This window comes from Haliotis rubra, unplaced genomic scaffold (genome assembly GCF_003918875.1).
Source record: "Haliotis rubra isolate DU_JTF1 unplaced genomic scaffold, ASM391887v1 Scf325, whole genome shotgun sequence".
NCBI lineage: Eukaryota > Metazoa > Mollusca > Gastropoda > Lepetellida > Haliotidae > Haliotis > Haliotis rubra.
In genome coordinates, this window is record NW_025766997.1 from 785,540 (window position 1) to 804,626 (window position 19,087).

Below are 19,087 nucleotides of genomic sequence, written 5' to 3' on the forward strand. Positions count from 1 at the left end.
ACTTGTTTTATTTTTAGGCAACATTCCTCCCGCCCGAGTACGGGATCGTAACTGAATATCGCGAGAACTGACATCAGTGGCACGTGCGGATGCAGAACACACCGTCTGGTGCCAGCGTCCGACGGACATGCACCTGTCCTTTGTCCCTTCATAACATCTGTGATCTGATTAACACCGCTGGGACAAAGACATACAGCTGTGTCATACTCAAGCCTAACTGTTAGGACGGCTGACTTTGTTTACGTGCACGACTTCACGGTTGCCTGAACCCCTACCCGCATTGCTTCAACTAACCACCTTATGCAGAACAGAATCATTCGAACCGCAACGCTGACAATACCCTTTATTCGCACTGAAATGCCTTTCCTATGATGTAAGAGGTCGGTATTATTTCAAGGTTTGGGCACTGGAAAGAGGACCCTAGTTTAAGGTACGGACACAGGTTTTACTACAAGACACAAACCAGAGGTGAGTTCGTGTTCTACATATAGATATTCTGAATTGCCAGCCTTGAGACAACACTCACTTCCCTAAGGCAATATCATTGTAACACTCGTTGTTTATGTGTTTACGTCTTCTGTTATAGAAAGTATACGGCTCGAATGTATGATGATAAATGGTGTGTGTTCTGTCACGAATTACATTATTATTATGTTGTACAGATTAAGGTGAAAAATGCAGAAAAAGAATTATTATTACTATAGGATATTTATATAGCGCACATATCCACGCAACTAAACATGCTCAAGGCGCTGTGCCCCCCCCCCCCCCCCCTTCCTCGATCATTGGATGTCAATCTTAACGGCACATCATTGTAATGCAACACGTATTGCATTAATATATTGACATTTAATTATTTATTCAACAATTAACTCACCAGCATAATTTTAGACATATAAACTACCAGACAAAGGAAATTATACTCCCATGATTGATGGTGTCTACACGCGAAGCAAACAAGTATTTGCTATTCGGTTGTGATGAATTTAATACTGATATCATATAGTCTATTTGCAGTGAAAACGTACCGATGAATTTCACTTTAAACAAAAAGGTAAATCAAATAAAGTGAAATTAAGTTTTAACAAACGATCATAGATTCAAATCACTATTATTGGTTTGTATTACAAGGGGGTACGCGCAGTAGTTGGAACACTGAAATAAATGCACGTGCGGTACGTGATGAGCGTTAACTTAGACCAACCCTACTTGTTCTCGGTGTTTCATTTGATGTGCATACACCCTTGTAATACAAACCAATATTAACGATTTGAATCTATGATCGTTTGTTAAACAACTTTTATCCTAAGTTTAATAAATTCTTATATTTAAATGTTCAGTTGGCAAGGTAAAATTATGAGGATTCTCAATCTTAATTTCACTTTATTCGATTTACTTTCTTGTGTATAAAGTGAAATTCATCGGTACGTTTTCACTGCTAACAGACTATAGTTGTATTTAGGGCTTAAGTTTGTTTCGGTGACTGTTGTCGGAATATTAACGTTTTGATGATATTTTTGTCCAGTTTTTAAGCATATACTTATTTTATTATAACTCTACTGGTGACCCACATATACAAGATACCCCGAGTGAACAGTGTGATATTACATTGGTCTAGATGCCAGTCTTCATCAGTAAACGTTGTACGTGACTTCAAATGAAGGCTACTATCTACATATATCTAGGATATGTTATTGTGCGTTAAGTTATCGGCACAACTTCTCGGTTAACGTAGGTTGTTCGTGTCACCGCTTTAGGGTCAGTAGTCCTGTCCGGTGTCCCAATACAGGAGCTGCAGCCTCCCATTCCCCTGAGTGACACTCGAACTGTCAGGCAGTGACGTCGCATTATCTATAGCACGGAAAGCCAGATTCCTCAGCTAGGTAAGTGATACAGTCACGTATAGTTTGCCATGCTGTATTCATCACGCACTGGTGTTCAGCATACAGTCACGTATAGTATGCCATGCTGTATTCATCACGCACTGGTGTCCAGCATACAGTCACGTATAGTATGCCATGCTGTATTCATCACGCACTGGTGTCCAGCATACAGTCACGTATAGTATGCCATGCTGTATTCATTACGCACTGGTGTCCAGCATACAGTCACGTATAGTATACTATGCTGTATTCATCACGCACTGGTATCCAGCATACAGTCACCTATAGCATACTATGCTGAATTTATCATACACTGGTATTCAGCATACAGTCACGTATAGTATGCCATGCTGTATTCATCAGACACTGGTATTCAGCATACAGTCACCTATAGCATACTATGCTGAATTTATCATACACTGGTTTTCGGCATACAGTCACGTGTAGCATAATTTGCTGAATTTATCATACATTTGTAGTCAGCATACAGTCGCGTATAGCATACAATGCTGAATTTATCATACACTAGTATTCAGCATACAGTTACGTATAGTATACTATGCTGAATTTATCATACACTGGTATTCAGCATACAGTCACGTATAGTATACTATGCTGAATTCATCAGACACTGGTATTCAGAATACAGTCACGTATAGTATACTATGCTGAATTTATCATACACTGGTATTCAGCATACAGTCACGTATAGCATACTATGCTGAATTCATCAGACACTGGTATTCAGAATACAGTCACGTATAGTATACTATGCTGAATTTATCATACATTGGTATTCAGCATACAGTCAAGTATAGTATACAAAGCTGTATTCAATCAGACAATGGTATTCAGCATTCAGTCACGTATAGTATACTATGCTGAATTTATCATACACTGGTATTCAGCATACAGTCACGTATAGCATACTATGCTGAATTCATCAGACACTGGTATTCAGAATACAGTCACGTATAGTATACTATGCTGAATTTATCATACATTGGTATTCAGCATACAGTCGAGTATAGTATACAAAGCTGTATTCAATCAGACAATGGTATTCAGCATTCAGTCACGTATAGTATACAAAGCTGAATTCATCAGACACTGGTATTCGGCATACAGTCACGTATAGTATACTATGCTGTATTTATCATACACTGGTATTCAGCATACAGTCACGTATAGTATACTATGCTGAATTCATCAGACACTGGTATTCAGAATACAGTCACGTATAGTATACTATGCTGAATTTATCATACACTGGTATTCAGCATACAGTCACGTATAGCATACTATGCTGAATTCATCAGACACTGGTATTCAGAATACAGTCACGTATAGTATACTATGCTGAATTTATCATACATTGGTATTCAGCATACAGTCAAGTATAGTATACAAAGCTGTATTCAATCAGACAATGGTATTCAGCATTCAGTCACGTATAGTATACTATGCTGAATTTAGCATACACTTGTAGTCAGCATACAGTCACGTATAGCAGACTATGCTGAATTTATCAGACACTGGTATTCGACATACAGTCACGTATACTATACAATGCTGTATTCATCAGACACTGGTATTCAACATTGTCACATATAGCATACTATGTTGTACTCATCAGACACTGGTATTCAGCATACAGTCACGTATAGTAAACTACATGTATGTTGTATTCATCAGACACTGGTATTCAGCATACAGTAATGTATAGTAAACTATGTTGTATTCATCAGACACTGGTATCTAACATACAGTCACGTATAGTATACTATGCTTTATTCGTTATTCACTGGTATTTAGCATTCAATAATGTATAGTAAACTAGGTTGTATTCATCAGACACTGGTATTCAGCATACAGTCACGTATAGTAAAGTAGGCTGTATTCATCAGACACTGGTATTCAGCATACAGTAATGTACTGTTCTTCATCATATACTGGTGTTCAACACACTATCTCGAGAACATAATGTATTTACAAAAACGTTTAAGGACAGAGTGATGGGATTCAAAGTCTCGTTCAAAATTATTTCAGTTTATAGTGATGTGAATTCAGTGTCTCAACACAAACACACGCTGTTGAAACTATGAAATACATATTGCGATGTTGCATAAATCATAAAAGAACATCGCACCCACGCTCCTGTTTTCACCTGATTTATTATATTTATTATCAGGCGTCAGTCCCATGCCCTAATCCCTTCCCATCCGTACGTCAACTTCTCCATACATCCCCGTCATATAGCTGGATATTGCTGTGTGCGGTGTAAAACTAAACTCACTCTCCCCATACATCCAGTCAGATTTATCCAAACGCGGGGCTCTCAGAATATGCCTATCACAGACACATAATTGATATAAATCTTACCATATGTGTACGGTATTTTAAGAAACGGGCAAAACATTTGATATGTTTTAATTTTTGGTTTTTGTCTTATTATGTCCAAACTGAGATTGTAAAATACAGATTATAAATAGTGCAATAATTTATGCCACAAATGGGACCATGATATATCGGGCTGTTTGTCGAATCCGGTAAATAGACCCACGGACGTATTAATCAAGAGATATTATGTGTGAGTTGAATGCTAGAAACCATTATTCATATATTCTGCAGTAAATATATGTCGCGACTGGGGTGTATAATTAGGAGATAAACCTACTGTGTGGGAAAATCAGAGGTATATAACGAAATTATAATAGCTCTAAATTTCATTTAAAACCGAACGCGTAGCGTGAGGTTTTAAATTAACAATTTAGAGCTATTATAATTCTCGTTATATACCTCTTATTTTCCCACAGTAGGTTTATCTCCATTCTACCATGACAATTTTATGAACAATTTCAGGTGGAGCTCTTTCTTTGGTTACGAGTCAATACGTGAAGCGGCCTCGCATTCCAATCTCAAAGTGGTATCGCCCGAAACGGGGTGTTTGGTGGCAAACCGTCAATGACTAACAAACTCCAGATTCAGTAATAACAAATCACATTTTGTTTTCAATGCATCAATCACCAATCATTAACTGATAAGTTGGAAAACATATATCAAATAAGTTTCAAAAGCTTGGTTCACATTTGAAAATTCCACCGTAGACCCTTTCCCCACCAGAATAGTGGCAGCAACCTCATGGCCTTGACCTTTTCTCGAAGTCATTGTTTACATTTGGAAAGATGCGACAGGAGAGCCACTGACAGTTTGCGCAAGGTTAACCTGATTGTATGACTGAGATAGTCTTTGATATCTAATTACTGGTACTGGTACAAAATTTAAGAGTAGGGGCGCTTTTGCTGTAACGAGAAGTCCGTGTTGTACCGAATTTAGCTACTGTTGAATTTTTGCGCCCTGTCAACTTGACGATTTCACGCACCTCTACGTCTGCGTGCGACAGCTGTGGTGACTCTTACACACTCATGTGTACTTTGTGCTCAAATTCGATTCTACGGATATTATTTTCTACATTTTGGAAAGTGTTTTGTGACCTAGTGGCTTCAAAGTGTAGTGAATTCAAATTGAATCGGATTGGCTGGCATGTTCGCGAGTCTGTTGACAAAGAGCCAGATTTGTGGTGATATTTCCGAAAGGATGGATCAGGACACGAGGGTGTACCTCTGGCATAAACACGGTAAGGTAATTAATTATACTTTAATAGACTACTTTAGATCAAGCAGTGTAATGGATAAGAGGGATCATGACTAAGCTAAATAACTTTTTCAACGATAAAAAAATATGTTGGGCTAAACAGAACGGTTTGCAGATTCTGTAGATCTAATTGTGTTTTACTACCGCTAAATTTGAAACAGTACAAATTTCAAAATATCATTTTGTTTGAATTGATAACCCAACTGTTTATTTATGTGGACCGAAGGCATTAGAATCTAAAATTTCTTCGGCGTTCGATGTTAATGCATCCTCCGTTACCGGATCAAGATCAGTGGCGATATCGTTGACGAAAGCTGATAATAAATTTAACACGGAAATTTTGTAGCAGTCTATTGCTGGATCTATTCTGACATAACATAGAATCAACGTAAACATATTTGTTTTTGCTGAATTTTTATTCGGAAAGCAGACGATGTTTTGATCTTGTTCGACTGAATATTTGTTTCCATGCTTTCGAAGTACTTTTGTATGTATAAACACCTATTGCTGTGGTTTACGCAAGTAGTGAGTCGTGCCCGTCATCGCTAAATCCATCTTTAAAGACATATGTGTAATTTCCGACAGTAAAATCGCCGTAATTTATCGATGCATCGGTAGGTTGTTCGGTGCCCGCCATGTTAGTGGGCAGACAAAAATAGTGCATTACCGTAAACCATGTATGATTGCGCACGGAAAACAGAGACCTGTATAACGTGATTATATACCTCTGAATGACTTTAATTAACCAATCACAATCCAGTGTTTACTGAAGTCATGGTATAATTTCTAATTAATGTGTGAGGTGTGCGTGCGTGTTCGGTGAGTGATTGGATGTCCTTAAGTACAATATGGCTCGTTTATTATTTCTTGCAGATAATATGCCCATGTTCGTGTTGGTTATGTTACTCGGGGTAACACGAGATACGCAATTGGAATAATGGGAAACATTTCCTACGCTTTCTGTTCATAAATCTTTTTTCATGTTAACAACGAAACCAATTATCGAAGTTAATATCTTATGTTGTAATATTATATGCTAGAATCACAGGTATTAGATGTTGAAATATGTACACGTAAGGAGTCTTTTGTATGCCTGTGTGTACCCACACGTCCGCGAACATATACCGCATATATTTCTAAAATACTGATGCACGTGTATTATTTTCCTATAAAGAAAGGCACTGGTGGAGTAGCCTAGTGGTCAAGGCATTTGCTCGCCAAGTCGAAGACTCGGGTTCGACTCCCACGACACAACATGTAAAGCCTGTTTGTGGTTTACTACTGGAATATTGCCAAAAGCGGCGTAAACCCATACTTGCTCACTCTAAATGCGATGCAAGTTTAGGTATTGATGTAAATGTCTTTTGTTGGACTCTTGTCATGTAAATAATACTCTCAGTAATGATGCTTTTGGTTACACGTATATAATTAAGTCATTGGTACATATTGTGATGATAATCTATTCAATATGGGCGTCCGCGACATGTATCTTTAACCTATTAACGTCACTCTTGAATACCATTCCTACCACACTGAATAAGATCCGTTCTGCAAGCGTCGGGGCGGTGGGGGTAGCCTAGTGATTAAAGCGTTTGCTCGTCACGCCGAACCGGGGTTCCATTCTCCCATGGGTACAATGTCTGAATCCCAGTTCTGGTGACCCCGCCGTGATATTGCTGGAATATTGCTAAAAGCGGCGTAAAACTAAACTCACTCTCAAGCGTCCTTTACTTGTGCCTTGTCAAACACCGTCGATCGCAACTCGTTTTGTATAACATTGGAAAAAGTATGCATTGGGGTTATCGCTTCGTACCACTAGACCTAGTATTCTTCTGGGGTATACAAGACGCCTTTAGGAGGTAGTCTATGTAAGGTTTATTATAGATTTCTATTGTAGCATTGTCACCAAGTCACCATCCCAACGAATAGTACGAGTTACAAGCTGTAATAGTTTACCCTTCAAAACACACCATTGAACAGGAGGTTGGACGATACCCATATAGCCGTTCAGCCATAACGGTAAGTCACCTAGTTACCCTAAGGTTGACAAAAACATATTAAGAATATTTAAGGACAGGCGTTGGTGTTGTCGTTCTCTGAAATAGCGATTGGAAAGTAGAAACATCATTGACATCACTGACTTCAGTCGGGTAAGCCCTAAATTCAGCATGCATTTTAATAACGTCTATACACTTAAGTCACAGGTTAGCACGGGTGTGTATTGTGTCTATCAATATACATACCCGTATATACACGGTTAGTTAACGTCAGTGTGGTAGAGGGAGTGACTGAGTTTTGTTTTACGCGGAACTCAGCTATATGGCGGCGGTCTGTAAATAATCGAGTCTGGACCAGACAATCCAGTGATCAACAGCATGAGCATCGATCTACGCAATTGGGATACAATGACATGTGTCAACCAAGTCAGCGAGCCTGACCATCCGATCCCGTTAGTCGCCTCTTACGACAAGCATGGATTACTGAAGACCAATTCTAACCCGGATCTTCACGTGCTGGTTGATGTTTTATAGGATATTATAATGTATGACTGTGTCATGTAAAGAATTTAATTTATATAATTAAAATACATGTTACTTTAGCTCTGTGCTTTTCTCATGCCAAATAATGTTGTGATATTTCCGTACCCACAACCGTCACCATAAACTAGTATGAACCGTGTCCTCCCCAAGGTTAGACGTCCCAAAAGTTAGACGCGTTAAAACAACAAAGTACTTCATACTTGCTTGACAACGATACAAGAATTTGTATCGAAACGTCGCATCTACCGAATAAAGAAGTTCTTTATCCATAAAGTTTGTCTGTATATAACAAAGGTTATGGTTCGTTGCACTGAGGTTCACTACTCATGGTCTGTCAGATAATTGGGAGTGATTGGCATGTCTGACAAATGGGAGTGAACCGCACTGTTACCTTCGTTAATTAATGGACTAGTCCCAATGCACTTATCCAAACACAAAGAGAAGAGATTATGGATAATGACGATGACTTTATTTGACATAAAACAAAATAAGTTAATTCAACAAGATAATTTAAATCATTTTTCCACTGATGTATGTTCGCATGATACTTCGATACTTCCCGTTTCATTTCTCCCTGTAATATGTATATATAGAGACATGTGTTTCAATAATATTTATTTATAGTTTATCATAGGGACACAAGTCTGGCCGATGTGTTTTGTCGTTACATGGGTATACTATATCCGTGACGTCATTCTGATAGCACGTGAACGCGGGCGAGACACAGTCATGTGATTATGTACCTATATATAGCATACATTTGATACTGTGACCAATCTCGGTGTGATTCTTTACTCATATTGATACATCGGGCTGTGTAAATTAGTGTTACAGACCCGTGCCAGTTAATGACGTCATTTCCATAGACTTACATGTTATTTCAGTGTAGCATAAATAATTTTCATGAGGATAGATCTTTGTACATTTTGACAGGCAAATTTGAAATCATCTCTGCTCTGCGCACATAATTTCAGTTCAATTTTCCGACCACTATTTAACTAATGACATCACATTTATCAACTTACCTATAGTTCCACAATGCACAATCCCATAGGCCGCCATGTTAAAGGAGTTCACGGCACTGTACATATCTTGATGAAATTGTTGCCATTCGATAAATAGGCAACAGAATATTAAACAGAAATTATGTGATTGTAGGTAAGATGATTCCTCACAAATGTGCAAAATTTGACTTGGATCATACGAAAATTGAATTCATGAAAATGATTTATGCTACACTAAATTAACATGTAAATCTATGGAAGTTACGTCAAGTGTCCGAATATAACTGGCACGGGTCTGTACTTACTCTGGTTGTAGAAATATGTATTCTTAAGATATAGTGCGTGCAAAAATCAAATAAAGTAAGAAGTTATTTAAAATGAACTCACGGTTGTTTGAACAGAATCTTCTCCAGACACATATGTTCAAGCTCAAAGTTTTCGGACGATGTTCTTTCAAAAACTCTGCTGCTACTCTCTGGAATGCTTTGTCTATTGACATGAGAACTTGCCCATCTTTGGAGAGTTTCAAAGCACATTTAAAGACACATCTCTTCAAAAATTGTTATCCAGATTGACATTTCATCTTTGTCATGTACAGCGCTTTGAGCTTATGACTATGGATAATGCGCTATAAAAATGCTCATTTATTTATTTATATTTATTATATTATTTAGAAATTACGTAAGTGTATCTAAAGCTACACCGACAGTCAGTGCCGACGCACACGCACGCGCACGCAGACGAAAACACAAAGTTGTGTTTACTTAAATCAGAGGTCAGTATTGATTGCACAAACCTCTACCAACACACGTGAAGTGTAACACGACAAACCTTATTTGTGTAAGCACTCATTTTAGTAACATTTACACTCGTGATTGGAATGAAAAACACTGATGTGATCGAGACCACCGCGGGATGAATCGTCCCCCTTGACCTCAACCCATGACAGCCATATATCGTTACTACACTGACCACTTGCCGTGCTGTGTTACTCACTTCACAAACATGGCATATGTCGCTCGCCCATGCCTGAGTTGGCCCTAACAATAAACAGTAGCTCTGCTGGGTAAAAACAGGCGAACCCCTGTTGACCAAGGGATAACCCTAGTTAACCCTGTCTGACCTATGTTAGCCTTGCTTGTTGTTTAACGCCGCACTCTGCAGTGTTCCAGCTATATGACAGCGGCCTGTAAATATATGTGTCTGTACCAGACAATCCAGTGGTTGTCATCACGAGCATCGATCTACGCATTTGGGATACTATGGCATGTATCAACCAAGTCAGCGACCTCACCACCCGATCCCGTTAGTTGCCTCTGACGACAAGCATGGATTGCTGAAGACCAATTCTAACCCTGATCTTCAGGGGTCACCAATGTTAGCACATGTCAACTGATTTACTTAAGTTGCCCATGCCTATTGGTGTGCGGTAATCGTGTTAATAGCTTCTGAGTGACGTCGACGATAAAGGTTATGTCTTAGGCCATCATGATATATTAGACCATCATGGTGTCTTAGGCTATCAGGATATATAAGCCCATCATGGTGTCTTAGGCCATCATGATATATTAGACCATCATGGTGTCTTAGGCCATCATGATATATTAGACCATCATGGTGTCTTAGGCCATCAGGATATATTAGACCATCATGGTGTCTTAGGCCATCATGATATATATCTTAGGCCATCATGATTTATATGTTAGACCATCACGATGTCTTAGGCTATCATGATATATTATTATGACCATCACGATGTCTTAGGCTATCATGATATATTAGACCATCACGATGTCTTAGGCCATCATGATATATTAGACCATCACGATGTCTTAGGTCATCATGATATATTAGACCATCACGATGTCTTAGGCCATCAGGATATATTAGACCATCACGATGTATTAGACCATCACGATGTCTTAGGTCATCATGATATATTAGACCATCACGATGCCTTAGGACCATCATCAGGATATATTAGACCATCACGATGTCTTAGGCCATGATATATATGTTAGATATATATCTTAGTTAGATATATTAGACCATCACGATGTCTTAGGTCATCATGATATATATGTTAGACCATCACGATGTCTTAGGTCATCATGATATATTAGACCATCACGATGTCTTAGGCCATCAGGATATATTAGACCATCACGATGTCTTAGGCCATCATGATATATCAGACCATCATGATGTCTTAGGCCATCAGGATATATCCATCACGATGTCTTAGCATCACAGACCATCACGTGTCTTAGGCTATCAGGATATATTAGACCATCATGATGTCTTACGCCATCAGGATATAGACCATCACGGTGTCTTAGACCATCATCATATGTCATGATGTCTTATATGATATATTAGATCATCACGATGTCTTAGGCCATCAGGATATATTAGACCATCACGATGTCTTAGGCCATCATGATGTCTTAGGCCATCATGATATATCAGACCATCATGATGTCTTAGGCCATCAGGATATATTAGACCATCATGGTGTCTTAGGCCATCATGATATATTAGACCATCACGATGTCTTAGGCCATCATGATATATTAGACCATCACGATGTCTTAGGCCATCATGATATATCAGACCATCATGATGTCTTAGGCCATCATGATATATTAGACCATCACGATGTCTTAGGCCATCATGATATATTAGACCATCACGATGTCTTAGGCCATCATGATATATAGGACCATCACGATGTCTTAGGCCATCATGATACATGAGACCATCACGATGTCTTAGGCCATCAGGATATATATGTTAGACCATCACGATGTCTTAGGCCATCATGATATTTTAGACCATCACAATGTCTTAGGCCATCATGATATATATGACCACCATCACGATGCCTTAGGCCATCAGGATATATTAGACCATCACGATGTCTTAGGCCATCATGATACATTAGACCATCACGATGTCTTAGGCCATCATGATACATTAGACCATCATGATACCTTAGACCATCACGATGCCTTAGGCCATCAGGATATATTAGACCATCACGATGTCTTAGGCCATCATGATACATTAGACCATCACGATGCCTTAGGCCATCAGGATACATTAGACCATCACGATGTCTTAGGCATCATGATATATATATATTAGACCATCGCGATGGTCGGTGGGGTAGCCTAGTGGTTAAAGTGTTCGCTCGTCACGCTAAAGACCCGGGTTCGATTTCCCACATGGGTTCAATGTGTGAAGCCCATTTCTGGTGTCCCTCGCAGTTATAGTGCTGGAATATTGCTAAAAGCGGCGTAAAACCAAACTCACTCACTCTACATATCATTTGCGTTTTGTGTCCGATACATCCCTAAGTTCCACTTGAATGAAGCTAGTTAACTATCCTTTAATCAAGTGAACCCTAGCTGCCAGAGATGTAGTTACCCCTTTTGACTCAGGTCACACAAGTGATACCAATCAAACGCCTGTTCCGTGTCGTTACCTCCATTGTGAGGTATCACATGGCCCCACGAACTCCTTGTAAACGGGGGTCACGCCACTTAGACTGTTTAACCCTTTAGGTTTGAAAATGAGTCCATTCTCTCAATGCATTCCTGGAATAATTCTCAGATTCAATATACGGCATGAAGCACACGGATGATATGGAGACTCTCCGAGAATAAAGATGAAAGTAAAAATCACAAATTCCCAAACTGCACAATGAAGGCTATTATCTTTGCTTATTACCAATGAGTGGTAATGGTTACTTGTGGTTTCTTTTGCCCATTGCTAATCACAAATCAGCGTTGAATAACTTTATGTTTTCATATTTTCCGCCTTTATTATCTTATCACTATTTCTTCGCCATCCCAGCACTCATTCATGAAACGTTATGGTCGTCCTCATACAGAATCTGACAATCATAAGTTCTCACTTTTATGTGTATCACTTGTGAATGCCATTCAAAGACGTGGTTTTGAGGATTATATTCACACTGATTATTAGCACCACGTGGATCACACGCCTAATGATGATGATATACCACGTGTATAAGACGCATAATGCTAATGATGTACCACGTGTATAAGACGCATAATACTAATAATGTACCACGTGTATAAGACGCATAATGCTAATGAAGTACCACGTGTATAAGACGCATAATGCTAATGATGTACCACGTGTGCCACACGCGTAATGCTAATGATGTACCACGTGTATAAGACGCATAATGCATGTACCACGTGCGCCACACGCATAATGCTAATGATGTACCACGTGTATAAGACGCATAATACTAATGATGTACCACGTGTATAATACAATTCCAGGTGGACCTTAAATCTAATGTTCATGATATACCACGTGCACCACACGCATATTGTTATGAATACACCACGTGCACCACATGCATAACGTCAATACTATTCCACGCGTATGTGCACAACATACATAATGTGAATAATAATGACCTACACATAAATGTTCATGATATACCACTACCTACATATTGACTTACATACATATAACCTACCTATCTACCTACCTACATATTGACTTTCCTACATATAACCTACCTACCTACCTACATATTGACTTACCTACATATAACCTACCTTCCTACCTACATATTGACTTACCTACATATAACCTACCTACCTACCTACCCACCTGCCTGACTTACCTACCTACCCACCTGACTTACCTACATATAACCTACCTACCCACCTACCTACCTACATACATACTTACCTACATATAACCTACCTACATAACCACCTACCTACATACCTACATATCTACATATTTAGTATTATTTACCTACATACACACCTATCTACCAACATATTTACCTACCCACCTGCCTACATATTTACCTACCTATCTATCCACCTCCCTACATATCCACATACCTACATATTCATCTATCTACATACCCACCTACCTACATATTCACACACCTACTTATTCACACACCTACCTACCTACCTACATATATATTCACCTACCTACATACCCACCTACCTACATACCTATCTACCCATCCACCCCTGAGTCACTGGAATTGTGTTAGTCGAACGTGTTTTTAATGTGGCAGTTCTATTTGTGGAATCCTGTCCTAAGTTACATGTTGATCACTGACGTCATCAATCGTGTTCTCATTTCAGCCACCATGACTTGGCCTGAGTTCATCAAGCACATGCTGGCGACCACCCACAAGATACAGAAAGTAGCAGTGTTGGCTGAGGATGGTCAGCCTCTAGCTGTGACGGAGGACCTTCAGGTGTCCGTGGAGGAGGGCCAGGCTCTGATCAGGAGCATCTTGGACCCTGCACGGACGGTCACAAAGATCCACATGGATAACAACTTCTATACGTGTTTCCAGGGCAACTCCAGGACGTTGGTTGGGACGTCGCCTAACAGAGACAGAATATTCGTCGCCCATAAATATAAAGACTGCGTTGTGGTTGTGTTCGGCGGGACGAAGGGACATGGGTCGTATCTCTTTGAGTTGAAGAAGAATCTTTGGGCGAGAGAACATCATCAGCAGCAGATGACAAATTTACCTAATGAAGGGCAGATCACTGATGTACCCAGTCAAGAACAGATAACCAATATACCCGGGCAAGGGCAGATAACCAATGTACCCAGCCAAGGGCAGATTCAGCAGATCTTGAATGCAGCTGAGGACGAAAGGTTAGCTTCTCAAGAAGCAGACGACATCGAACAACTCTCCCAGATGGACCAGGAACCGATGGACATTGATGACTTTCCACAAGGACAAGACAGAATAGGTGATGATCTAAACCTACTCCAACTACATGATTGACTGTTGGGTTTGTTTAGAATTGGCGATCTTCTTGTGTTCAAGTACATGCAATATTTATATGAAGCATTTAGCATATTATCTTGTAAGGAATGAAACTCTGGAGGCAGCTGGTGTCCTCGTTGTTACATATGCAACAAATAACCCGAAATACTCATTTTAGATATTTTACCTACAGGACCTCGTTTCACAATAATCCTGTTGTGTGTTTCATGGTTACACAATGGGCTATTCTACCATTGTTTTCTGAAGCCAGTGCAATCACAGAACCATTTATGTAAAGATGATTTATTGTTCAGAATAACACTATTCAACCTTATATTTTCCCCCCGTTTACTCAACTTAATATATATGAGCATGTGTCCTATCCTTTCCCAAACAATCCCATGGTGTCATTGTACAAAACAAATTCTATCGCTACGACTGTCGTAACTTTATTTTAAGGTATGGGAGTTACGGTCACCTTAGCGCTAAGATCGCTTTGTGTAGCAACACCATGATATCATTGTACAACACAACCTTAGCGCGACAACTGTCGTAAGTCTATGTTAAGGTATGGGAGTTACGGTCACTTTAGCGATAAGATCGCTTTGTGCAGCAACACCATGATATCATTGTACAACACAACCTTAGCGCGACAACTGTCGTAAGTCTGTGTTAAGGTATGGGAGTTACGGTCACCTTAGCGCTAAGATCGCTTTGTGCAGCAACACCATGATATCATTGTACAACACAACCTTAGCGCGACAACTGTCGTAAGTCAATGTTAAGGTATGGGAAGTTATGATACTTGATAATACACCCTGAATGTGTATAGTACTATACCCGCCTAGAAAAGTAGTCGTGGCCTGCTCAACAGTGTAAACTTCATAAACACTATAATTTCGTAAGGAATGTGGAGTTCATACTCTGGGCTGTTCCAGGGTAATTCATTCCGCACTAGTTAGTGTCAGGACAAACACAAATGGTGCAGCCATGCACTGAATAGAGTTTGTCATATGACGAAAGCGAAAGGTTCAGATTCGACAACTTACATTTGCTCTGCCACACATTGGGCAACCATGCGCGCAAAGTGGGATATTATAGGTCATTTCAGGTTTACTTCATTGAAAGAACCTGTTTTGACTGACACTATATTTGAGGTTGAATCGTTTTCATTACTGAATATACCTATGCGTGTCTTGCAGGGTGAGGAAGTATTTTCGACCCCTGAGGAACATACCTCGGCCTTTGTCCCAAAGTGACACTGTTCAAGAATCTTGCCTTTAAACAGTGGACGTAGCAGGAACGTCTCCACACCTCTTGACGAGAGCGTATTACAATACAAGCGGGACATGTTGATATCCCTACTGAATAATCTATTGACAGTGTTTGGTGCTATAACAAATGTATTGTATACAGACACATCTGCTTTTCTCTGATCTAATGGCAGTTTTGTAGTTTATGGCGTACCGTGTGTTCAACAATACATGTATTATAAATAATTATATTATGGCAATTTTAAATGAGTATATGGGTTATTGTGTCATTGGATTGTCTGGTCCACTGAAACTGGATTGTTTGGTCAAGACTCGATGTTTCATAGGCCGGGGTCATGTGACTGCATTGCCGCTGTGCGGAGATATGCAACGATAAAAAACTTGCCTTTTTCATGCAAACTGTCTGAATGGTGGGTGCTACTGGTAAGGTAAGAAAAGCTTACCCTTTTGCTGACTGCTTCCCGGTGATTCGTCCATATAACGTTCTACGCTTCTTTGCATTTATAGCCCAGTGGAATCAATTTATATAATGACTTTAATTTAGTTTTATGCGCTTTTAGCAATATTCCAGCAATATCACGGTGGACACCAAAAATGGGATTCAGTAGGGAATCGAACCCGGGTCTTCGGCGTGAAGGCGGACGCTTTAATCACTAGTCTACCCCACCGACACTTTTATATAATGAAGACTGATTAATCTACAACGTTTTTTAAATACTTAAATACCACTACATTTAACCATGATTTCAGTTCGAACATTCATTTCTGTGACGAAATGAAGTAGTTAGCGTATAATACTTAAACTCACATGAATGCGCGTGCGCGCACTCACACACACACACACACATTTATACATGGCTATTCATACTACGTAATTTATAACGCATATCTTAAAATTCGGATTATAAATCACCTGACTGCTTTCAGCTGCTCTCCTGTCTTTCCTTTTAGCTTCTGCTTGTAATTTCAGGCAAAGCATATATTTTGACTAAATATTTATATATTTTTCAAAGGTTTGTCTTTTTTAATATACACTGTATATTATCTTATCCTGTATCTCTTATTATTTTTTATTGTTTATACAATAAACCGCTTTAATCAACTAATACTCATCTGTTTCGGTGAACTAAGTAGTTTGGCATTACTCTATTTGATATATTATTCCCATGGGATTATTGTAACACATACTTTAACATGAATGATACCACTGAACTAAACGTATAGTTGTTGATGATGGTGTTTGGGATTTTACGAGCGCTTCCAGAACTCCTCAGTTTGCACATTTTTAAATGAAGCATCTTTCCGAGCATATCAAAGATCCGAGAATCATCACCTTTTTTTTACTGACCCTGCCTGCAATGTGTCAGTTCAGTATTTTTCGTACCGTGGGTTACCCTTAGTGGCCTCCAGTTGTCATTGGAGGTGGGTCAGCCACTGGCCGTCACGCAGGGCCTTCAGTTGTCAGTGGATGTCGGTGAGGTACTGGCTATGACGGGACCTCCACTTGTCAATGGAGGTGGGTCAGATACCAGCCGTTGACGGGTGACCATCAGTTGTCCGAAAACTCCGTTCTCGAAGAGTTACTCTGAAACATTGCAAATACAGCTTCGATATCTGTATCAAATATATTACCATCTTGTTTGTTTCAGTTTTAGTCATCATCGGGCATTGGGGTATATCTATTCATATTAGTATGTTAATTATAAACTGAGGAAAAAAAATAAGGGATCGCATGAACACACGAGTGTTCCTTTATTTTTTTCCCTGGTTTCTTCACAAAATTTGTATCGCAAAACTTGTGAAGGAACCTGGACAAAAGTAAAAGAACACTTGTGATTTCATGCGATCCCTTATTTTTTCCCGTCAGTATATATCTGATGTATCATTGAGTGATAAATGTTGTCCTTATGAATGATAAACACACACACACAAACAAGCACACATAATTCTTATAAGGGTTGGGCATTACATTACTAAGCGACTCTGTGTACTGACATATTAAACTGCACCATCTGGAGTCACAAGGTTACAGAGCCACTGTATAGAGCTGCATCTTTCTGTACTTATACCCTGTAAGTCCTGTGTGCATTCCTCTCATATACTGTTACCATGTATAATGCTGTCGGTAATAAATGACATCTATCTCGGTGTTCACATAATGCTTTCTTCATTTCCCAAGTCAACTATATCACGACTGACTGACTGAGTTTGGTTTTACGCCGCTTTTAGCAATATTCCAGCAACATCACGGCGGGGTACACCAGAAATGGGCTTCACACATAGTACCCATGTGGGGATTCGAACCCGGGTCTTCGGCGTGACGAGCCAACGCTTTAACCACTAGGCTACCCCACCGCCCCACTATATCACGAGACAGTGATTTTGATTGCAATATAAAGCCGCACTCAGCAGTATTCCAGCTATGTGACTGCGGTTTGTATACAATCGAGTCTGGACCACACAATCCAGTGATCTATATTTCGAGTAGCGATCGACGTCTGACAACCCAATGTATTTCGTCATCAGGTAACAATGTACCATGTCGTATCAAGTGATGAAATACTAGGTCACATCAAGTGATGAAGTACTGGGTCACATTGAGTGATGAAGTACTAGGTCACATTGAGTGATGAAATACTAGGTCACATCGAGTGATGAAATACTAGGTCACATCGAGTGATGAAGTACTAGGTCACATTGAGTGATGAAATACTAGGTCACATCGAGTGATGAAGTACTAGATCACATTGAGTGATGAAGTACTAGGTCACATCGAGTGATGAAGTACTAGGTCACATCGAGCGATGAAATACTTGGTCACACCGAGTGATGAAATACTTGGTCACATTGAGTGATGAAGTACTAGGTCATCTGAAGTAATGAAGTACTAGGTCACATTGAGTGATGAAATGCTTGGTCACATCGAGTGATGAAG

At 39.5% G+C, this 19,087-nt stretch overlaps 1 protein-coding gene across 4 annotated transcripts; it reads left to right on the forward strand.

Moving 5' to 3' along the window:
• Nucleotides 1-18,306, forward strand: LOC124283936. Of its 4 annotated transcripts, none has more exons than XM_046719973.1 (3): nt 1-468; nt 1,758-1,883; nt 14,235-18,306. In XM_046719973.1, the coding sequence occupies exon 3, from the start codon at nt 14,240-14,242 to the stop codon at nt 14,894-14,896; it is 657 nt and encodes a 218-aa protein (XP_046575929.1). In that variant the 5' UTR covers nt 1-468; nt 1,758-1,883; nt 14,235-14,239; the 3' UTR covers nt 14,897-18,306. The 4 variants fall into 4 exon arrangements, 3 of the variants coding, with proteins under 3 accessions (XP_046575929.1, XP_046575931.1, XP_046575928.1); XR_006900436.1 differs by lacking the exon at nt 1,758-1,883 and having other exon boundaries at nt 2-468; nt 14,235-15,555; nt 15,665-18,306; XM_046719975.1 differs by lacking the exon at nt 1,758-1,883 and having other exon boundaries at nt 2-468; nt 14,235-14,861; nt 16,081-18,306.
• Nucleotides 18,307-19,087: the final 781 nt, after the last annotated feature.